Source organism: Vanessa cardui, chromosome 6, assembly GCF_905220365.1.
Source record: "Vanessa cardui chromosome 6, ilVanCard2.1, whole genome shotgun sequence".
Taxonomy (NCBI): Eukaryota; Metazoa; Arthropoda; class Insecta; order Lepidoptera; family Nymphalidae; genus Vanessa; species Vanessa cardui.
In genome coordinates this window covers 1712617-1738541 of record NC_061128.1, presented here as the reverse complement: position 1 = coordinate 1738541, position 25925 = coordinate 1712617, and the positions used below count along the sequence as shown (strand labels likewise).

The following is a 25925-nucleotide window of genomic DNA, read 5'->3' as shown; positions in this document are numbered from 1 at the left end:
AATGATTGGTTTTAAGGTCGCATATATGACTGACAATGTAGTGAAACAGTTAGAATTATGAATTACTAATGTAAAATAAAATTAGACAATACTTAGAAGACGTCAGTCATTGTTTGCAGGTCATAAACAAACGTTGTTATTTATAGAAAATAAATAAATAGAAGACGGTTTACTGAATAGTTTAGGCTCATTTATTTTCATGAAAGTCTGAAAGAAAGACTGAGTAATTGTTAATTGTTTGAACATAAACATTAAATATTGGAAATAAGATAATTATGAAAATGTATGAAAATATTTAATTAATCTTATATTACAAAATAACTATCACTTAAATTTTACTTGCACTAGGATTTCGTGTTCGTTCGAGGTAAAGAAATAATTTCTCACCTATTAATATTTGTATAGTTCAACAAACTTTGATTTGGGTAAATAAGGCAAGATGTTTTTATTTATTATATACATCTATTTGGTATTTTATATGTGAAGTATGAATTAATAAGGCTTACTTACTTTAAAGAGACTAAAGTTAAATTTAAAGTTTTCACGACTGTTTATCCGAATTTAATAATATTTAATAAAAAGATAACTTGACCATGAATAAAGAATTATGTTAAAAACATCCATCAATAAAACATAAAATATTAGTTAAAAATTTTCGTGAACCAAACAGAGTCATAGTTTAAAATAAGTATGTTAATTAATAATTTAAAATGAACGAACGAGAATGGTGTCATCGTAATTAAAAAACAGTGTTCACAGTTAAACATAATTTATTTCATATTATTTTAATTATCACAGATCCATTTATTTTAATAGTCATCACGTTAACAAAAATATATAATTATAGTCTAATGTGGTGACGATTTCATATACAAAATCATGTTTTGTTATATTGATTCTGTACCACTACATGTATGTTTTAAGAATATTTACAATCTATTACTTTATATACATACGGTAAGTAGAAAATTGTGAGTCGTAATTAAAATAGCGTTCAAGCCAAAAATCTTTTCCGACAAAGATAAACATTTCTTACTTTAGACATGTCCAAATAATTGTTGAATTCATTCAGGTTATTTAATATCCTTGCGAGAAATTCTTAAGATTGATCGTTACGAACGAATGTGAGACTAAATTTTTGGCTCGAGCACGAGGCAGTGACCGTTTAAGTGAGATAAATGCATTGGACAAATTATTTTGTCTAACAAGATAACGCTAAAATCTACTTTTCGATAGTTCAAGCTCAGCATAGTGCGTATAAATTTTATTATTGCCAAAATTAATGCTGTGACATCGTTCATTTGGCACGTAGTCTTAAACAATTAAAACTCGATACATCCAAAAACAAAATTAATTCGTAAGCGAAATAAACGTTTACAAAGCGATATATTTTCGATATAATGAACACTCAAACACTTATAAAAATTAACAAAATAACCAACCGCGTACCAACCATAAAACGTTGGAAAATTCTTTAAAAGATATTAGGCACTATTATTGCTACTATAATATAATTTATTCTTCCGCTTATCTACAGCATAGATAGCTCTATACAAAATAAACTACCACGATTTTACAATTTAGACCGGCGGTCTAAGAAACTAACTCTTTCTCTAAATAACATTTAAACTACACAAATTTACCAACAAACGTACGTTAGAAATGCACATTTCCTAACATTCACTCGTATATGCGGAGTTAGGGATTCATAACCAAGAAGGTCTTCCGTGCAATAGATCGGCTGCATCGTGCCTGTCCATTTGACGTAGTGCGGCAGCCAGCGAGGCGGTGGCGCCGGGCCCGCGGTCCCGGCACTCCCACAACTCGAGGATAGCCTCAGTGGGCGAGCTCTTTGTGGCGAACCACGTTGTATAACGATCCACTCCCAACCTCGATGCGAGCGCGCGCCAGTCGTTACCGCGAGCGTTCGGTGGATCCAATATAGCGCATAGTTGCCTCTTAACTCGAACGCTCAATTTAAATGGGCTCTCTGCACATTCGTTTATGCCAGTTTCGTTAACAGTCACGTTCCTTTTAGCACTACCCTCACTACCGTCTTCGCTTCGACACATCCTGGATTCCAGGAGGTTTTCTGTTATATTGAAACTCCGTTGAGATTCACGTGGCGATCTACCGCGTGGTGATCGGCTTCGTAAATCGTCTATTGATATTCGGAATGTTTGCTTATATGATGGATTAGTTCTCTGGCAGGCGGAGATGCTAAAATCAATATTGTCACAGTCGTACGTCCGTTCAAGATTGAAAGTACAATGAAGAGCGTTGTAATTCGAGCCCCAGACATGATTGAATGGAATTTCCTGATAACCAATTCCAGGTTTAGCCTTCCACCCGGGACTGAGGTGTTCTAAATTTAAACACAGATTTGATCCGCCATCTTGAAACAATAGTGTTTTTGTGCGTTCAAGTAGAACTCCGCCTAATTTCTTTTCTTGCTCTTGACAGTAATACGGTGCACATGGCGTGTCTTCGAAGACATACAATCGTATAGTATATTCAGTACAAGAGTCAATTAATGTCGCAGGTGCGTATAATGCTAATTGAAGTGTTTTAACAGCTTTTCCGTTGAAACTTTCACCGACAAGTACAAATGTAGAAAGCATGTCCGTAACAAGGAAGATTTTGTCAGTGTCGAGTTGCGTAAAAACTGGTGTGTTTATTGTCTCCTGCCCGAGACTTACGACTTTTTTCCATTGAGGTTGGATGTCTGTCTTTGCGTTATTGTGGTCTATAGCGTAAAGGGCAAGATTCCAGAAGCCGTGTTTAAGGCTAGCACAGTGAGGAATTTGAAGGATAACCGACTTATTAAGCTGAAGACGAGGCGGACCGCATTTAACTACTGGGCTCAGTTGCGTGATACCTGCGGGCAAAAAATTGTTTTAACAAAATGTTCTACGATGTTACCGAGGTCGCCTGAGGCTCGCTTGATATTGCGTTGCATAAATTACGCGTTTCGTTTTCATTTTATAATTACATAGAACGCTCAATCGTTTAGACTTCTTTATAGTTAAATCTAGGTTTATTTTTATTAAGAGATCTTATCAAAAAGCAATCTTCACAGTACACAACGTGTAGTTATTATAAGGAAATAACTCTTGTCGTAAATATAGTCAGCATTTTGTATTTGGAATATAATTAAGAATTAAATCGATAGATAAATTTTGATCTGATTATTGTTGAAAGCAAAATCATTTTACAAACCTTTTCCTAGCTTCAATCTGTATCTATCGTCTTTGACAACAGCTACATATATTTGCTCCCTGCGTCCTCTATTGAATGCACCTTCTGGTATCGACAAAGCAACGCCAGCTGCTGGTAGTGCTAATCTTGCACCAGAACTCGACACCGATAGTGATTGAGATATCGGTGAGTTCGAGACGAGTTCCGCTAGTTGCAGTGTTACCGATTCGTTTGCTGCATCGTACATAGAACCGGCTGGAACAAGGTCTATTATGAGCCAATTGTTGGTCGTTGAATTTCATTTGTGTTTATTTTGATTGTATTCCAACTACATAGTTTGTTATTTATTATTTCCTTTAACGGACTTTAATGTTTATTCTAAAATGTTCTCTTCAATGGGATATTTACGAAATAGAATAATTTTAGATCATGTTAGAGTTATGTTAATTGTCAATTAATCAATCACCATGTAGTTGGGTTTGAGCAAGAAGTTGAGATCCCTATCAAATGAGTTTGATTAATACTTACAACTTGTAAAACAACTGGAGGCTGAATGTTCTGACTCTGTATACGGCTTGCTGTCGTATTCGTCACTCGGACCCTTGCTTGAAGCACATGGAGTTGTTTGATGGTCTACTGGTGATGCATAACTATAGACAAATTATTAAAAATTGCTTTTAATCTTCCTTTTTCATTAGGTTTTAAATGTATTATAATTAAAAGTAATACAATTTATTATAGAAGGGTGTTCTGTTATACGTTAAATTATTTATGACTTTATTATTAGTTTGTTGTATTATTCTTATTTTCTCAGTGTTGTTATTTCACAGATGCTATCGATTTTAAAGACATAGTAAATGGGTACAAATGTAAAGAATATTAATACAAATTAAAGATATTTGATTAGATATACTCATTAAGGCGTTACCTATTAGTTAAGTGTGGAACATCATAATGATGCTCAGTCCTCGGATCTGGTTGCGGATGTTCGTATCTTGGTGGACGGTGCTGCATCAGATCCGGTGCCAGTGACAGCGATTGCTTCTCAACAGTTGGGTACATTTCTGGTTGAAAATCTGGTAGACAAGATAAGATTTTTTTTTAATGACGTCATAAAACTCCTTTAAAAACTTATTACAAGTTCAACTTTAGACTCGATTGATAAATCTCATTACTGAATTTCTTACAAAAACTTTAAATATAATTTAATAAAGAAGTCTAAATATATTCAATTTATAAAATAAATTGAATATTGTTGAATATATGGCGTTAACTTTTGTTGCATATACTTAAAAGTTATTAAAATATTAAGTGTAATACTGAAGTACAAAGTAACGAGAGGAGTTTATAATAAATTTAATTTACACTGAGATAATTCCTTATACACCGTGCTTCACAAGAGAAACTTAAGACGGAACAAAGTTTGGCACAAAAGTTATACTGCGAGCTTACCAGTCCTGGTCATTGTGTACAACGAGTGGTCCCGTGTCTTCCTCTGCAATAATTTGTAGACCACAGCTGCGCCAGCCAGGAATACAACCACGGCGACCGCTATTCCAATGTAAAGCGGAATATCGTTGTGGGCCGCAACTGTCAAATCGAATTTTAGATTAATAAACTTATAATTGCTTTTGTAATATTATACTAGTAAGTTACAGATACACGGTTCATATTTTTGGGCTGTAGATAATTCTTTATATGTTTTACTTATAATGTATCTTCACTAAACATTATATAACAACCCCAGCCGCTTCTGTCTGTCTGTATGTTCGCGTTGAACTACAAAACCAGTAAACGGATTATCATGCGGTTTTCAATAATGGACAGAGGATTTCATAAACAAGGTTTAAGTATTTAATTTATTAAGTTTTTGTGTAAAAAAGTGGCTATAAAACGTCAATTGTTAAACATCGCGAAAAGACAGGGTAAAAATATTTAAAAAAAAAACTTATTTCCGCCTTTGCGAAGCCGGGACGGGACGCTGGTATTGTATAAAAGATTATTAAATTACTTTAATTTTTAAATAGTTCATAGTTCTATGATATAAATACAGCTTAATGTAAGCATTAGACGAATTTATATTTCGCCCCTTTTAAAACAACCCTTTAAATTATCGACTAAAATTTAATCTTAATTCGAATTTAGTTCGAGATCAATTTAATAATTAATAATACTCGAACAGCTAAAGTAACTCAGGGAAATTAATTCCTCTTAATCCGGTGGGGTATTACGATGATATAATATGCCTGATAAATAATAACTCTTTCGAACAAAAAATAGTATAAAACATAACCAGCCGTTAAATAGTTTAAGTAAAGAAAATATCTTGAAAGACAAAATCTTCTAGCACGTTGTTCTAATCCGTTTATGTTTGGATTTATTTTAAGAAGATTGAGTTTGTAGCGGTATTTTCACTCACAAAATGTTTTCAAAACTGAACGAATGCAGCATAAATTACGAACTTGGTCTTGAACGTCGCAAACTTTTATTACGACAAAATATTACCGCGTCACTCTGAACAGTGGAAAAGTTGTTTCACCTTCAAGAAATTAAAATGATATTTTGATCATAATGAAAATACACCTGTACGAGCTTCTAACGTACCGGTACGTCTATAAAACGAAACGGTCGACAAAAATAACGGTGGTGTTCGTTTCAATGGAAGGAATCGTTGCGGTTAGAACATAAGGTGCAGTTTCGTTGTGGTTAAAATTTATAAAACGAAATATTATAGTGAATTTTTATAGCATTCGAATGGAATAGGCATCGAGTTTCTGGCAATGGGCTTTAATATTATTTATGTCATCGCTTCTCCGAGTTTACGATTGGTCTCGCGGCGCATTTTAACGAGTCATATTTTTTGTGTAATTTGGTGCCGTGAAAAGGACTTAGAATTAAGGGACGTTTTTAGTTAACCATTTTATTGCTTGGAGAATTGCTTTTAAGACGCGCGTGTCCTTTTTGGGTTTGTCGTTTTTAGATGTATACTAGTGTATTCTGTTCACGCGTTTGTGACGAGTTATCAAACAAAAAACTTTCTTTTATGTTCGACCGAGAGATGGTCTGTTGAGTGGATAAAATATTTTGTCATTATTTGCAGACAAACGTATAAAATTATAATTGAAAAGACATACATAGAGAACTTTATTCAATAAAATTGTCAAACATATCACAATAAAATAAAAATTTGACATGATTAATTTATTACTTTATTCATTTAGTTTTCTTTGGAAGGCCTCTGATTTCAACTTTGAATGAGCCAGTATAAACACAAACTGTGTAACTATCTTATATAGCACTAGCAGCCCGTCCCAGCTTCACACGGGTTTTTTAAACCTTGGGCTACGTTACTTAAGTTTTAGTAAGGATTCCTTATCTCTTCTAGTAATAAATATGTTACTCGTGGATAATGTAGCTTTCGAATGGTAAAAGAATTTTTAAATCGGTCCAGTATTTTTAAGCCTATTTATTACAAACAAACAAACAAAGTTTTCCTCTTTATAATATTAGTATAGATTGTTAACGATACTTTAAGAAGGCAGTGTGTATGGGTGAATATTAGGGTATACCATAAGATATTGGAACGGAAGTGTGAAAATAATCAATTGGCGCCACGATTGGTGTTTAGTATCGGGCATTCCCCACTATACAAGAAGCATTTGCGCAAATGCATTTTTTATATAATTATTGTATTTTGCTGACCAATTTAATTGCTTATTTATAAATAAATTTAAAGAATTAAATAATGGAGGTATTTTAATGCGATCTCAAACCAGTTAAGAGATAGTATTTTTTACAGTCAACACACACACTTATCGGAACGTTTATTTTTAACAATCTCATTTTAAAATAACCCGAGGCGTAATATACGATTCGATTAAGTTCAATTACAGCGACAGAATTTATAGATTGAAAGAGTTCTTTCCAAAATTATCTTCTCAACTAATCAAGAGTTACGATGAGGCAGTCGCATTCAATTCCGATAATGATCGCAAGAATCGATGGTTGGATAATTAAAAAGACGATTTTGAAATTGTTTTATAAGAGACTAGTAATCGAACGCGGCTTCGCTCGTGTTTTATGGTATTGGTTGTCATGTGTTAGGTAAAAAAGTAGCCTGTGTCTTTCTTTGAAGTTCAAATTTGTTTCATTCCAAATTTCATCGGGTTCGGAGCGACAGACAGACAGAGTTACTTTCACATTTATAATATTAGCATAGATGGCTTCATTATGTTTCTGCTAGGCGATATTTTTAGATTGTCAATATTGTTTTTTAATAAAACTATAATATAATATTTTTTGTTGATAAATAATAATAATAAATATGAGACAACATCACATACATTACTCTGATCCCAATGTAAGTAGGTAAGGCATTAGTGTTATGGAAAATCGGGAGTTACGAAGGTACCACAAACACCCAAATCCAAGACAACATAGAAAACTTATGGTAATCTACAATCGACTCGGCCGAGAATCGAACCCGGGACCTCGGAGTGGCGTATCCATGAAAACCGGTGTACACACCACTCGACCACAAGTCGTCTTGTGATAAAAGCGATGTAGCTTAAATTTAAACTAGTAGACGCAGGATGTTATGTCCCTTGGGCCTGATTACACTGACTCACTTACCTTTCACACTGAAACATAGATCTACAAAGTATAGATGTTTGACCGTGGTTTAATTATTGAGTGGGTGTTACCACCTAAAATGGCGTAAAGTCATGAGTGCAATAGTATATTTATTTACTTATAAGATACATCGCAGTAAATTTATACTTATCGGTGGTATATTCATAAAAATGTATGCGGTACTTGTAATTCGAGTTATTTAAATAATTTCGAGTTTTTATAAAAATGACCAACCGCGTTCTGTTCATATAAATAAATATTAACGCAAAAAGTTGTTATGTCGCCTTTGACGTAGTTATTGGTATAGTACAGAGAATTAATAGCAAAAAACGAGTTCATGTTTTATGAATGTAAAACAAATAAAAAAAAAGCTATTTGCGGCGAAAACATTTTTAATTCACGTTAAAGCTCTTTTTTTATTATATCCAGAAATGCAGAACGCATATTTTGTATTACGATTTGAAATGTTAAATTTTTAGGAATGGAGTAATTGACTTGTATTTTCGATTTTATGTGTATAATTATTTAAATTTAATAATTATCAAACCAGAAGCTGGGTATCTCATACACATACGCTTTTCCTTGTTGCTACATAAAGCATTTTGAATTGCTATTGAGGCAAATATAAATAAAATTAAATAACACAACGTTTACTTACACGAAATTCAATAATTGATTACATTAAACGTAATATTTAAGTTTGCATCACTATAATAAATTTATTCTGATGCAAATTAAAAACTTAAATTCAACAACAGCTTTACAATATTATTCAATATAAGACAAGAGTGTGAAGCTAATACTTGCTGACTTCCAGTCAGGATATGTTACATATATTTATAATTGTGTTTTACTAAAATGATTTTGTATAATTAAATAATGAATATTTTTAATCTAGATTCCGAACAAGGTTGTTACTTTTATTCAATATAGTTTGTTAAATGACGATTCCAAAATGCCTTTGGAATCGTCATTTAACATTTGCCTTCCTTTTAAAAGCCTAGTTGAATAAAGTATATTTAGATTTAGTATAAGCACTCAAATAACACCGATCATTAGTCAAATAAGGGACTCATTACGGGGAATGATTCATACACCATTAGTTTAATTTCGATAAACTTTAGTTAAATCTTAAATCACATTAGATTTACTATCAGCTCTGCAATGGACGGAGCTAGAGGTTATTTATTAATGCTACAAGTCTAGGCACTTACATTTAATCTAGACTCGATACAGTAACAATTGTCACCCAGGCCACGTTCGACCTACATCTAAGCACCGAGATATTGCTAACTTTAATACATAATATGTCGGAGTTTTTAAATTACCCGTTACATGGAATATTTAATATATCCATGAGGTAACTAATAGTTGTGTGAAAAGATATTTTAATTGCGATAGGAATATATTTAACATATGTACAGTACAATACATCCATAAAATAGATTGACATGTTATATTTTCAGTCCGTTTGTATTCCACATGTTGAAAAAGAGTGATGACTTTTAATTAAGTTTAAATGTCCAAGTGATGACCGAAAAATTAAGCCTAATATAAGGCATCAATTATAGAGGTATTCTGTAACAAAGAAACTCAAAACTCATCCATAACATGAGCGTGGAATGTAAAAATTTGATGCGATATCGACTATAATAATTATACAACTTTTTAGATATACGTATCAAAATTGTGTTCACAGTAAGGCGTTTGAGTCGTTTTACGAGTGAGAATAATTATGGAATACTGGTCAAAGAGCAAGGAAAATTTTGTATAATATAAATATAAGCATATGATCCTTCGACTTAAGACCTTGGTCTGTTTAACACTTCTGCTATCTCTCATGATCTTAGGCTCTTATAAGTATAATGGATCACGAGAAGTAAAGTTTAACTTGCAGTTTCCGATTTCGCAAAGTCAATATATCCTTCCTGGGGCAATGTATTCGAATTTATAATAAAATGCCCTGGATACTTTTACGTTGTATATAAAATTTTATTCAGAAATATAAAGCTTGGACTTTTTATAACTTTATTTTTGTGCTGGCTATATAAATTTAGTTTTATTTTATAGGCAATATTATTAAACAAAAATATATTAATACACTCTAATAAAGAGTCTTGATACTTCTCAGTAGAAGATATTATTCTAAAATGGAAATTTTATACCTGTTAATTATTATGACTTAAAAGATCTTATTATCAACGATCAATTATTTAATTACAGTAAATTATTTTGAATATGTCATCGTAAAAACATATTCTTCTGTCACATCTCTGAGTTCTTTGTCTAGCTTTAAATTTGTCGATTTTTATTGTATAGGTAGGCTAAAAGTCAAACATGTCATCACTTACATAGCCAAACCTCCACGATCGTTGAATATTAAGACGTTATGTTCCTTGTGCTTGTAGTAACACTGGCTTATTCACGTTTCAAACTAGAAAACAACAATACTGAGTACTGCTATTTGGTAGAATTTTATAAGTGCGTGTTACCTAGACGGGGCATACAAAACAGTACACCGGATAAGGTCTTTTAAGGTGTTATGGAGCTCTTGTTTTAAACGACAATAAAGTGTACACTCGTACGTCAAACGCCAAAAGCTTTGCACTCATATCTCACACGACAAAATCCTGCGCTCTCATTTCACCTAACTAGGACACGTTCTATCTAGATGTCTAAATGTCATTTCTTATGTCAGGAAATGGAGCTCGAAAACTTATTACATACATTTAGAATATTATCAACCTTAGAAGAGAGATATATTAATAGGAATACTTATTAATATATCTCTCTTGGAGATAATATACGTAGGTCAGGTAAATCTTAATCGAAGGTTGTGGGTTCAAATTCGAGTAAATGCTATAAATAAAAATTTTAACAAAAATAAAAACCGATTTCAAACAAAACACTAATTTAAATATGCACTAAAATAATAAAAATAATTGCGTATTCAACATATTTTTTACAATCCAAGTAAAATGAAATGAAAAAGATTAGACTACTTAAAAGTTGATTTACGATTATATAATGTAGTTATAGTTATTGTTATATTTGGAGCCGCTATCATTGATAACCTCCTCGGTTTTGAAGTCGGTTGATAATGGTAGAAAACCAACAAAAAAATTTGCGTGTTTAGAATGTAACTCACATTGGGAAAGCGTTAGTTCTAAACGTTTTTAAAAATCGAATTCGCAGCAGAGTTCTGTTTTAGGTTGTTCTATATTTAAAAAGTTCAAGAAAATTTTGTGGGTACTCTTTTTTTCATTTGATTTTCGACGAATTATTTGCTTATGTTCTATTCCCTATAAAGTGTGATTAATCTAAGTTTAATCTCCAGTACAAATATTTGTGTATCGAGAATGATATCACTGGTTCGACAATAACAGGATTTAGTATCTCTCAATCAGAATAACAATAACTGTCGGCTACTTCTATTAAAATGGAAAAGGTATCGGTTTCGTAAAATAATATTATAGTGCTATTAATATTTACTACTGTAATATCTTTGACGTGATTACAATAAAATTCCAATTGAGGCACGATAAGGGATTGTAAATCTGATTTAGTATAAAAGTGAATTATTCGTTTCCTTTGACTTTTCGTCTTTATATCTGTACAGTTTTATGTTTGTGTGTGTGTGTGTGTGTGTGTGTGTGTGTGTGTACTTGGTTGTTGGGCTTTTTAAGCTCATCTGGATACGTACCACCTACATATTACATAATTACAGACACGAATGTAACTTAGTTCCTGAGGTTAATGGTGTATTGGTTGATATTATATTTTTATTTCTTACAAAGCCAACGTCTGTATGTCTATGCATGTATTAGTCGATTTTATCTGACATACATACAGATAAAACATATTGTCTATTTTAGATATTATAATCACTTGGTGGTAGGGCTTTGTGCAAGCCCGTCTGGGTAGGTACCACCCACTCATCAGTCATTCTACCGCCAAATAACAGTACTCAGTATTGTTGTGTTCCAGTTTGAAGGGTGAGTGAGCCAGTGTAACTACAGGCACAAGGGACATAACATCTTAGTTCCCAAGGTTGGTGGCACATTAACGATGTAAGGAATAGTTAATATTTCTTACAGCGTCACTGTCTATGGGTGATGGTGACCAATTACTATCAGGTGGCCATAAAAAAAAACATCATTTGCTTATTCCATCCGTCGAATCCTTAATATAAATATTATTTTAAACATCAAATTGAAAAAAAAAACGAATACAAAATTTTATTACAATGTAAGCCTAAGCCTTTAAATTAAATGTAAACGATTTTTATACCATAATATTAACTTAACAAGTGTCCACACTTAAATCGATATCTATAAATCTCGAACGTAAACAAGTTCCGCGGTTCCATAAGTTTTATGGCGGCTCATATTTATTACTATAAATTATCCATCCGCTACTCGACTAGCTATAACTAAAATATCGTAAAACCTTGACGACACCAGAATTAATTTGCGTGATACGTGCTATCCGATTAACCCTTCGCAGCCTTAAACTGAGAACCGAGTATTGAACACGTGCAGGCCTTTATGACCCATCACAATAATGATGTTTACGATTTTGTTGGAGGCAGATAGTCTCTCTGTGATAAAAATATATCCGGGGGTTTGTAAACAAATCATTGGTCACAAAAACAATTTTGCAAATATCATTTTCTATCTTTATTTTATGTGCTTCGATAATGGTTTACAATATTTATGTTTCAAGAAAAATGATTGTCAATATAAAGTCAATATAAAACAGTCGGGGTATAATGCACCCCGCTGATCTAGCCAAGGGTTACGTTGAAATTTGTACACTGTGTAAACATTTGTCAGTGCCAGCCGTATATCCGAGTCCACTGCAGAGAGATTTGAGATACTGAATCCAATCGAAATCTACGAACCCTTGTCGCTTAGCCATAACGTGGTAGGAGGCCATTCTGAATTAAATTCTCGACCTCAGCTGTGCATCGAAATATAGTCCTATTGCCGTTGAGTATAATGGTTATTACAGCACGTAATGGTTAGAGGATATGTGAATGCAGTTTGCGATCACCCGCTGAGCCCTCTCGACGAAATCACAACAAATCATTTACGGAACCCACCTCCAGTAATGAGAATTGCATCGCGTACATCCCTTTACTTATTTCGTTTGTGTTGAAAAAAAAGTTTAGCGATTCAATTTATTTCAACGCCAAACAAATGAAGACGTACGTTCCGACATTTTTTTTTTTTTTGATTAGATCTACATTTAGATAACAATGTCTATAAAATATAGGTACATAAATGTGTAATGAAAACATTGATTACACACGAATTATAATAATTTAGAATATCTATTTGATATTTAACGAATTAAATAAAATTTTGTTTGGATTTTGTAAGTATGATATCATAACTCTTTTTTTCACCTCAGTCGGGTAAAAAGAAAGGCATCTGTTCCCATGTCTATAGATAAACTGCTTTGTCACTCGGTGATAATACAAAAGAAAGATTTACAAGCATAGAATTTACATTTGAAAAACTCACATGACATAAACGATGAATAAAAAATTTACGCCGAACATAAATGATAAAAAATATACGAATTCGACGATAAATCACCGACAACAGATTAACAAAACACTTAAAAAGCGGTAAGATGGAGCATTAACAATTCAAATTTCTTCAAAGCACCTTCGCATGCCTAAGCGAACGTTTCGTGAAACAAACGGGCCACTATTCTAATGTTTAGGCAACAAAAGATGAAAAGAGGCTATAAAATTTCACCATTTCCCCTTTGTATGTAGGCAATTAGGCTAATGAAGAGGGCGCTCGCCAGTGCAAATGAATGAGTCTTTTCCACGGTCTTCGCATTCAGCGGTTTACCTTTCATGTGGGCAATTTACTGATGCTCCACTGTTGCTTTACTTGAATTAGTTAGAGCTGCGTTATGAGATCCTACTGACCGCTTTATGCTTTTCACGAATAAAAATTTAATTAAAGCAACCCCATTTAGACTATTAGCGCTTTTATACGTTCTGTTATAAGATTTTTAGTTGGAATATTTTCATAAGCAGTTTTTATAACTTCGATATTATTTTTATTAACATTTTATAAATATAAATATTTTTTATATGACATATTAAAGAAGAAGAATCTTTTGGCATCGATTGTATGATAACCCAGATGTACTATCCTTTGTCCAAGTTTTAAGTGGCAATATAAACATAAACAGATAATTTTAGAATCAAATATTTTAGTACGAAATTTTTTTTAAAATCCCTAATAGATAAACCAAATCAAACGAAACATAATAAATACAATTCGATAAATAAATTGATACAGAAAATGATTCAGGAAAGACGAAAATCGTAAGACCAATAAATAACGAATCTGTATCTAAAGATAAACAAAAGCTATTTATAGGCAAATATGTCAGATTGCAAATTTATTTAGCGTGAAAGAAAGCGCTGGTGGATAATGTTAAACCAAACATTGGTTGCCTGCGGCTATTTATCAAAATGTACGATAAACAGAATAGGAAATTGAAACCGAGTCAACGGGGGCCACGAAAGTGATTTATTGATATTATAAACAAAATATGGACTGATCATTTTCCATTCAGTATATTGGATTGAAACCAATCATGGGAATTACGACCGATGATAGAAAGGTATAAAGAAATCTATCATTAATAATATAATTAAATTCTTATACAATATATCGTCGTCATTAATATATTGATACAGATTTTTGTGCAGACAAAAAAAATGAGCCTGCTATATCACTACTACGACCAAAAAGGAAAGTATGAATCCATAAAAATGAAACACTTCTAAATGAAAGTCTGAGTCATAATAGAACTGCTTTAGACGCAAATTGTTTGCATTTACCGAAAACTATGGTGACATTACATAAATAAGCGTTGTTGGCACTCACTGAGGACGTAAATAAAATATATGGTGCATTTATTTTAAAAAGAAAACGTGGTATCTGTTTATCCAATTTAGACGGGCGACATAAAGATATGAATTTTTAAGTCAATGTTACGTAAGTGTACCATAAAGTTTTAGGTCCTCTTCTATATTTAGACGGTATGATACGACCCAGATGGTCACGGCACCCGATTTTAGTATCTCTCCAATCTTTTAACGTGACCACCCAAAGCGGAGCCTTTGTGTACCTTATCTACGTGCTTAGCTCATAAAATTTCATGTACTCACAGAAGGTACGGCGGGTCAATTTAAGCTGGTAGGTTAGGGTTACAACCGATAGCCTGTTATAAAGAGACCAGTCTGTGTAACATTTCATAGTTATGAGCGAGCGCGGAAAAGGAAGTGTATTTTTAGTCTTATGGCATCTGTTTGAACCGAGCCATACGCTTTTCATAGAATCAGCTTAATTAACATGTCCCTTAAGGAATAGTTTCATAACTTGAAGATGAACCAGCGTCAGCGGATCATATACATCCGAATCTTCTAACCGATATTTATTAAAAGTTTACACGCTATTTCTATTCGGAGCATGCAATAAACATAAGATGTTGCGTAAATTTGTGCGTGTTGCAGGAAATGAAGGCGTAATAAAGTTCCTAAGTTTATGAAACGGCTATCTTGGAATTTCGATGGCTCTTGATAACTTCCTCTTACGGGAACTGATATATTTGACACTGGTGAAAGTTACTTTGAATATATCAAGCCTGATTTCTTTCAAGAGAGCCCTTTGAGTAGTTACTAAAAATTGCTATGACAAGCTGTATAAATAAACTGACCGGGGTTTCCACTTTGTAAATATATAACATTTTATTAATATCGATCACAGATTTAAATAAGTCAAATGAGAAACCTTAAAATTACTTCGAACACACCAGAATATTTTAAACAATATATAGTAGTTAAAATACTAGGTAACATACCTCCGTGAACTCCACAGTAGTCTCCAACACAGTCAGCATGCTGAACCTGAGCTCCGGAGCAAGCATCACCCATGCAGGCGCGCCGCCTAGTCTGTCTACAGTCAGATCCGCAGACAGACCACTCCGTCCACACTCCCCATCGACCGGGAGACGCTGAGAAAAAAAGACAAATATCAATATGAGCTCTAGACAAAACCTTGATATATTTTTAAACTATTTAAAAATTGAAAGAACAACACAGCCGATGTTTTCTTTGCTATTGCTTTATAAGAAAAATAAAATAATAAAGAAGTTAAAAATAAGCAAAATACTGATAATTATAAATCTTGTATCGATTACAATACTTTTATCACGGGATGAATTGGTTTTCATATTAATTGATCCAAAACTTGCTCCAGTTTTAGTCCAAGTAAACTGAATCGTTTGCACCAATATTGGCTATGTTAGCATAGAGTTTCATTGGATACTTAAGTTCTTGTTCAATAATTATTACGATCCTGTTTCATATCGTGTTTCAATTTAGTGTTATCTTGTTTATCGTGTCATATGATTTCAGTGTTAATTCCAGTAATATGAACAAATATGTTATTTGTGGTCGAGCTTTGCATTAATAATATTATAACACCGTAACTATTTGAATCCACTCAACTGGCTTAATCAATCGACGTCCCCTTTAATATTCATGCCCTAATCCTAATCAAGGACCACCATACATTTATGCATATTGCGAGTGAATTCAGAATATATTATTGGTTTATTTGGTTATATATTATAATTAGTTTCTGTACGTACGTTTGTTAGGTAGCTTATACTAATTATTCGGTCAGTGTTATCCTATGTTCCAAGGATGGAACTATATTGTGTAAGGTTGGCTGATGATCGATTGAGACGTCAAGGCAAGTGAACTGACGCTTATGTACAGGCATATAAGCTTAGATATATTTTAATATACATACAGAAAGATAGTAACTTTAAATTATTATGTAATATAGAAATGCCCTCTTTTTCTATTAGAAGATAAATTCACTATCACTAATAAGAGTTAATAAGATATTAATATAAAATTTTGATAGTTTATTATATACATTTTTACACTATAACAAAAATATTTACATACTATTGAATCAAATCTTGAAATTGAAATCAATATATGTTGGATATGTGTCGAGATTTCCTCGATAACTTCATTTTAACAAAACATCGTCAAAATGTATTGCAGCATACATTTAGGACACACAGAAAATTTGGGAATATAACGGAAACCCACTGATACAAAACATAGATCATATCAATGATTTAAAGAAATATAACAAAAAGGTGCAAATCAAATATACAACGCAGCATTCACTTGGCACTTCTAGTTAGTATTAATCATCTGTAGGTAAATATGGATACGTGTAATATATAAAAACAAATAACGATAAACGTATTTCGTGTTTCACGAAAATACATCCCTATAATAGCAGGGAAGTACTAAAATACCATGTATCGAATTTGCAAATGGTCAGATCGCATGTTCTGCCGTATTAATAATATTGCACGGACCTGACGTAACATATCAATTTCCTAATAGGTACAGTCGGCTACGTATACAGGTGAACATATCGTTTATATTGTAACAAATTATTATATAGAGCTATTTTTATTATTGAGAAATAATAATGGATTAGTTTGATGTTGAGTGTACAGTTTTAAAACGATTGCGTTATTTTCTCGAATGCTTTTATATCGACTTTGATATTTAGAATTAGTGCACAACTTATTATGCAATACTTGATACATATCGTAATAGTATATTTCTATTGTCGATTATAATCATACAAAATACAAGCTAACTATTTAATTGGTCGTTGTCAAATGATATTTTTCATTTTAGCCAATGAGTAAGCTTTTGTACTACGTTATATTTTGTAGCCGAATTTGATTAATCATTATATTATAAAATCCTGTAAACTAATTTACGTTTACAAACAATGTTTAATGACATTTGTTATTGCACTTAAGGATCAAATTCGTCTGAACAAATAAAGTTATTTTAATTAGATTTATTTTCAAGTATGAATCTAAGTCTCAATTCTTGTATTGTGTCTTGTAATTTACATAACGAATGCAGTTGAGAATAAGACACATTTCATTGCCATATACATCGTTGTCATGTTATTAATTGTATCTAATAATACAAGCACGTTAACTCATAAAGTATTACCCTATAAATTGAAATTAAAGTACTCGGAGACGCCCGAGGGCCTTACAGCGGGGATAAATCACATGTGTTTTTTTACAAAAGAAATAATAGAGTTGAGAATTCGTCCTGCACTGTGGTACAAGTTAAGAACAAGTAACGACTTTAATCTTTACATGTATTATAAAAAAAAAAAAATACAGACGAATTGATAACCTCCTCCTTTTGGAAGTCGGTTGAAAATATGTTTTTATTAGACCGACTTACAATATTGAAGCGTAATTCATAAGATTTAAGGTTGATTTTTCAATAGTCGCTATGATATTTGGCCTTATTTTGTTTAAAGTGTTTGTTTTAAAATTTCATAAAATAGTGACTCTGTAAGTGATCGGTTTGTTTTTCTTTTTTTAATTTATTTTTCCTTATTTTAGAATTTAACATTTATATTAGTTTAATCACAAAGATTTATCACTGGTAGATAAAGCATATTATTCGATACAAAATTAGTATACAGACGAATTAATTACAGTGGAATTAATAAATAATAGTTGACTACCAGGCAGGATGTATTACATACTAATATAATTGTATTTAACTAACATGAATGTATTTTCAAATGTTGTAAAAGAGTAACCACTGAGTTTCTTGCCGGTTTTTCCCGGTAGAATCTACTTTGCGAACCGGTGGTAGCGTTGCTTAATATAATTGTTAAATGACGATTCAAAATTGCTTGTAGCAGTCTACTTGAATAAAAAAATTTTGATTGATATATATTTTGTATAGAATGTCAGAGGCCATTTATATTGGAGGTATTTATTAACATATTTTATAAATGTTTGTTGCTTATACCTTGTACCAATCAATAACTCACTCCCCTCCGCGTGGGTGTTATGTACGCATATTAAACTACATATGTGTGTAGCATTTCTTATTAATTAAAACACACACATAAATCAGTCGAGGTTCGTTAGAGATGGAACAATGTGAACTTTCATGTCCCGGTCATCGAATCATTCGCGTTAAACAAATTACTTGATGACTGTAAGCGCTATCGTAATATTATGTAGGTTTATCATATCGATATCAAAATGGAACACTTATGGAAGAAAACGCTACTTGCTCACTTCGATAAAATCTAGAAGTGATCTATTGTTCAATTATTAAAAGAGTATTTAAATTATCCATAAATGCCAGTACAATTATTTGCTTACAAAAGTTTGAATAGAATTAAGGAACTAAGGAGTTTTGTTGGTTGATGAAAAGAAAGTATGTGCATTAATTTATTTTATATTCTATTTTAGTGAAATTAAATAGTATAGAATATATTATAGTATTTCATAGCTAGGTCATTTCAAATAGGTGTACAGTTTTTTTTTAAATTAAATATCCATAAACAACAACAACAACAGCCTATAAAATTCCTATAATCTCCTCTCCCTTTTTGGTTTGAAAGATATTCCACCAGGTTGTTCCAATTTTTGTTTCCTCACGATGTTTTCCTTCACAGCCAAGCACGAGATGAATTATAAACACAAATTAAATAAATGAATATAATTATATCTCTATAATATATAGAAAATCATCATTGATCAAAACTAATATAATACAAAAGACGGTATAACAATATATTTGTAGATGGTTAAGACTACACACGCGGGTGGATTATGACGAAAATATTCTGGAATAGTAAAATCGACGTTTAACGGAACACACTCGACATGTGTTAGCAATTATAGACACAATGCTCTGACATCTCACTGAAATAAACGCGCTTGATTACGTTTTATTGTCTACTCTGTTGGTCCTCTTTGACATACATCGTCACCGAGTTCAGTGTACAATACGGTACTCTACAATACAGCAAACTACAATACATAACATAACACATAACATTCATTTTAAAATGTTGTACATTGAAACTACATTGAAAAAAGAAAGTCATGTTATTTATATATATAAAATCTAAATTGTAAACATTGTAATAGCTAATTTTATCAACTAAATACCAACAACAACTTACAATATACTATGTCAAAATTAAGATTATTTTGAAACAATATCCCCCCGATTGCAGTTTCATGTTTAATTTTCATGACTCTTAAATAGCGTCTGTTATTTTCGAATTATGTAAATTATACAATTATACAATGTAGTTAAATTAAATTAAGCAATCTAGTTGGATGACCTGAAGTTGGTCTTTTTAAAAATAACGATTGATTGCATCTCAGATATTCTAACGCTAAACAACAGTACTCAGTGTTGTTGTGTTCCGGTTTGAAGGGTGAGTGAGCCAGTGTAACTACAAGCACAAGGGCATAGCATCTTAGTTGCCAAGGTCGGTGGCGCATTGAGGATGTAAGGAATAGTTAATATTTCTTACAGCGTCATTGTCTATGGGTGATGGTGACCACTTACCATCAGGTGGCCCGTATGCTCGTCCGCCAACATATTCCATAAAAAAAATCTATTATAACAGACTATGTAGTCGCCCGTGGCTTTGCTCGTGTTTTATGTTGTCATGTGTCTGGCAAAAAGTAGCCTATGTCCTTTGTTGGAGTTCAATTTTGCTTCATACCAAAAGAGAGCGACAGACAGACAGAGCTAATTTCATATTTATAATATTAATATACATTATATTTTATTTAAAATCCTATGAAAACACAAAATACAGAACTTTAAAGTGCAATAAATGTACGTAATCATTTTAATAACGAATATTTTAATGAAGCCTCAAAAATTGGTTTCAAACTGCAAACTTAACGTTGCTTAACTCGATATTATTGTCTATTGAGGCTATTAATTCGATTTATAGAAGAAATAAGTTTATCATATTTAAAAAAATGATAATTTTAAATACCCGTGTGTATCAAAACAAATCCTTTTCTTCAAATGCCCTCGTGTAGTTTTACTAACGTTACGAAACACTTATGCCTTTGATGTGAACAGCCGCTGTTTTATGCCTCATACATTAAACCGCAGGATTTTTATAGTTTATAAGCAGTTCCAAGCCTTTTATTCTAAACATTGCTTATGATATCTCGATCTTTACATACAGATATTTACACTTTACAAACATTAAATATTTATTTATTTTAATTTATAATCTAATTATATCTATGCATCCGCATGTATCATAACCGATGATTTTGGGTTCAAACCCAGGCAAGCACCACTATATATGTATATATATATATATATATATATATATATATATACATACATATATAGTGTATATATATATATATATATATATATATATATATATATATATATATATATATATATATATATATATATGTGCTTAATTTGTGTTTATAATTCATCTCATGCTCGGCGGTGGAAAAAAACATCGCGAGTAAACCTGCATGTGTCTAATTTCATGGAAATTCTGCAACCAACTTCTTCTTAGTGGGAGGGGTGACCTTAGTCCAGCAGTGGGAAATTTACAGGCTGCTGTGTTATATCTATGCAAAATATGACTGGTTGTCATATTGACTCGTTGTAAGCCTATTTTTGAGATACCAAATGACATCAAAAGTAAAATAAGAGATGACACAATATTAGATATTACATTAATAAACACTAAATGAACATGCTTTTAAAGGACTTAACAAATTTAACATTTGTTTATACAAATTTTAAGTGACGCACGCGGACCCCAGATTGAGTACCCCTGGTTTAGATGGCAGATATACTTGAAAAGAAATTTGGGCACGTGCGTTTTATTCCTTTAATTTTTTTGTGTGAGTATGAAGTGGGTGTTCCTGTTTCATTCGTTTTAATTCGTCGTGCAACGCACAGTTGACTTTTTTCGTATAGATAGATGTTAACATTAAGTATTATGTAAGTATTCTTATACATTTTTGTTTTAAGCCATTATTAGTGGATGATTTTGATCTTTTTTAACTCATATATCTAACTATGTAATGAGATAGATTCTAAAATTATCCGAATATGTTTTTATTTGTGTGGTTCGAAAATATTAATCTTGAAAGTATACATTACATATGTATGTAAATAATTTCCACCAACCCCATTTGAACAACGTGGTGGAATATGTTCCATGTCTACCCAGAGGGAGAGGAGGCCTTATCCCAGCAGTGGGAAATTTCATTCCAAAAATTAAATATTTGATCACTTGTTAAAAGTTTTATATGAACACAAAATTCCCCAGTCGTTATCAAGTGCAAATATTTTTAAGAATTTCCTTAATTACATTTAAAATAGACATAAAAATTAAAAAAAAAAACGATCATAGCGTCCAATTATTAAATAAAATTTTAGAAAAAAATAACTAATTATGTTTATGCAATTACTTACCTATTAACAGTTGCTGTGTGTTATCATACACTTGGAGATCCATATTGTATCCGTCTTCAGGATAAGCATTAAAAATAAACGAACATTAACTCAATTGAATACAATACTACCAACTTACAAATATAAAGTACAGTCGCATACACAAGTTTTCAAAACACAATATGTCAAAACTATTTCGTAGATAACATGAGAATTGTGAGCTTTAGTGTTAAACTATGTTTAATTAAATGTGTTTTTACTATCACATATTCGAAAGTAGAATTGTAAACAATAGTTTTGAAATAGTTTATCAAATACGTGTAACAGTAATTAATTTATTCGTATTGTATTGTGTACACTTGAATGAAAAAGTTATTGATGTTAAATTTATAATTGGATTTTCGCTCTTTAGTAAAATTATATTTTGTTATGCCATTATGTTTAGATAAATACCTTATTATTATAGTTATGTCGCCTTATTTTACGTTCAATTGTACTGACAGTGACGTTTATGTTCAAACGGGTAATTATCTAACGCTTTAATTAATTTTACAATATATAAATACCGTCAGCTATTTTATTATAATAGCTGTAATGACGTCACATCATTTCCTATAGCGATTCGGATCATTAGGGAAAATTGAGAGTTTGATTTCGAAATTTAAAATAGTGCATGTAAACGTGCATATATGTATGGAAAAAATGTCACAATTATACCAATAGCTAGGTAAGGCATTTGACAGTTAAATAAATGCCAATAGTCTATTGGGATACTATATATTCCTGCCAGTTATGTTGTAAGCCAAATAAAAGAACTTGGTTTCAAAAATAGAAATAATAATTATTATTATCTTCGTCTCCATACATCAGTATCTTTGATGTTCGTATACATCTTGCAGAATTAGAAATACGCTTCTTATGGATTCATTAATCTTATACGGCTATTACTGCGTAAATCCAACGTCCCATACTTATTATACTTGATATGTGCCATCAAAGGAATCGACTTACCAATCAGTGGGAGTCTTTCACTCCTTGTAATTATAATTTCTTGGTTCACGATTGATGTTTGTACTTTTGTTGCAAGTGTAAGATCAATTCGATACGGTCTGGCAACACATGACTTTGAATTTACAGCTTATAGAATTGAATAATTTAAAATTTCTCGATAATTTATTTTTTGCTGGTAACTTTTTGTTATATGACTATTCGCAATTTTGACAACACTAGTAAAAATGTTCTAATACTAGCGCGTTTTAATCTAAAAATTCAAAATTAGAACAAAACGTCCAAAATAATTTTATTTTGATTTGTTTTTGTTTTAGTACGAAATATTAAAAGCTTACATTTTTTGCTATATAGATAAAAAATATTCGTCTGTCATAACAGTATCAGATGCCACAATATTATTTTACGGAATTTGTATAGTTCAGTTTTTATGTAACATTTTTCACTGGCAACATTTCCTATACATTCTATTTGATTTTTTGACACTGTTTAAAAAAAATCTTTCTTTTGGTGTCACAGTTCGTTATTTTAGTTTCTAAAAAAACTGAATGGGTACTGTTTCGAGTCACTCTAAGAACATATAGGTATATACATATTCGTTTGTAATTTGATTCCGGAATTCTTAGGTAACATTCAACCAAGTTTAAGCAGATTAGTGAGATTATATTATCTATCAATTACTACTTTCTTTATAAATGAATAGATAGACTTTGATGAATGTCGCTTCTTCATACAAATATATTGAGACCATATTATTTATTGAGGTTCTTGTTATATTTTATAGTTTATTTAAATCATAGCAACATCTCACTCCGCTTGAGAGATACAAAGTAATAGTTAAGGGCAAAGACCTTACACAAAAAGTGATGAGGTTTCTGAAGCGTAAATTTACGGGGAGATGGTAATCTTTAATTACTTATTCAGTGAATCTATACAAATAAGACTCGTCACAGTTCTCACCAGTTACTAAATAAAGTTTAACGGCATTTAATGATATATAAAACTTATATGTCTATATATAATTATAACTTGGTAAATGTAACGTTTTTTTAAAGTTAAAACATAGGAAGGTACTCACCACTCTGACATAATACACAGTCAGCTGTTTTCTGAACGCTTTGACCTTGACAGGGCGCCCCTCCATTAAGGGGGTGGGGATCAGTGCAGGTGCGCGTGCGCCGCTGTCCCGCCACGCGACCGTTGCAACGGCACTGCGTCCATGGGCCCCATGAACTCCAACCGCCATTGACTGCAAGTTTAATAGTAATTAATACGAGACTGGAAAAAATACCTAAAGAGTTAATTCAAACATATTTGAACGTTGTGGTGTTTAGAACATAACAATAAATAAGAACTGACACACTGAAAGTAGAAAGATTTTTCTTAGATTATTTATATGTCTAGACTAGCAGGCGTAATATATGTTATCGAGATTATGTTTGATAGCACACCTTGGGAATGAAACGATCGCCTCCTGGCTATTTCTAATCATATACTACTATGAATCTTATTAATTTGACAAAAAAAAAAAATAACAAAAAAAAAGACCCGCTGAGTTTCTTTCGCCGGTTCTTCTCAGGTCAGGGTGTTCCTTTTTCCGAACCGGTGGTAGTGTTTATTTGACAATCAATAAGTAAGTGTGATGCTTCTGTATTGAATAAAGGAATTTGAATTTGAGTTTGAGTTGAAAACAATTGGGTCCAATCTTTGGTCTCTAATATAAATCGCATAATAGATAAAAGTTGAATGACGTTTGGCGAGTGTCCAGGGTAGCTGTTACGCACACAACGACAAAAAAGTTGGTCCGTTTGGTTTAGCTCGTTTGTAGTAATACCCTGTAGCTAAATAAATGATTACAGGTGAAATATAAAACACATTTTTAAAGACAATAATACAAAATGAACCGTAATTGCTTAAAGTTTTTCGTTTGCATGTAGGTATTATAAGCCTAAACTTTCTAATGGTATCATTCGGATGTGAATTTAGTAGCTACATACCAACATCTGAATTAAGTAGCTTAACGTTCGAAATATTCTCTCGTATGGTACTTAAATGGCTTAAGCGACTTTAACATCGGCGAATAAATATCCCAATATGCTTAATACATACAAAGTTTATATTGTGAATGTAACTGATTTTCGTTATATACCTTTTTGATGAAATCTTAATATTCATGACGCTTTTTCAGAGAAAAACACAATACCAAGAAGAAAATCGTTTACCGAAATTACTTTTCGTCACGTCTTTGATGTCGATTGAATAAAATCGTGAAATACAAAGGAAAATAGCTATTTATATATTTTATAGAATTAATTTCTGTTTCACACGAAAGGCTGTCGTTCGATTCAATTTCGATTTCATAAATTACGAGACTTTTTAGGGTTCCGTACGTCTGACACAAAAACGGAACCCTTATAGGATCACTCGTGTGTCTGTCCGTCCGTCGCTTACAGTCAATTATCTCCGAATCTATTAGACTGATTAAGTTGAAATTTGGTACACATATCTATTCCTGTAACCCAAATACAGAGGTGTGACGTGAGCAGATGAAATCTGTATATGGGGGGTCATTTTTGGGGGGGAAGGGGAAAATTAAAAAAAAAATTCTGAAAACTGCATCGTGTGGCATATCAAATGAAAGGTCTTATTGAGAAGATCTTAAATGTATTTTTTTGTAATTTTAAAATAAATAGTTTCCAAGTTATTCAAG

At 32.0% G+C, this 25925-nt stretch overlaps 1 protein-coding gene across 2 annotated transcripts in view; it reads right to left on the bottom strand.

Moving 5' to 3' along the window:
* Positions 1–774: 774 nt before the first annotated feature.
* The window catches only part of LOC124530415 (netrin receptor UNC5C-like), a 71216-nt gene continuing 46065 nt past the window's right edge, over positions 775–25925 (bottom strand). Inside the window, exons 6-13 of one of the 2 annotated variants that reach the window (XM_047104581.1) lie at positions 24294–24464; positions 22229–22282; positions 15727–15879; positions 4651–4788; positions 4127–4274; positions 3727–3848; positions 3220–3453; positions 775–2878 (exon numbers count right to left, since the gene is read on the bottom strand). In XM_047104581.1, coding sequence (XP_046960537.1) covers positions 1707–2878; positions 3220–3453; positions 3727–3848; positions 4127–4274; positions 4651–4788; positions 15727–15879; positions 22229–22282; positions 24294–24464 — 2192 coding nt within the window. In that variant the 3' untranslated portion in view covers positions 775–1706. The remainder of the gene's footprint in view (positions 2879–3219; positions 3454–3726; positions 3849–4126; positions 4275–4650; positions 4789–15726; positions 15880–22228; positions 22283–24293; positions 24465–25925) is intronic. The other variant, XM_047104582.1, reaches the window with a different exon arrangement.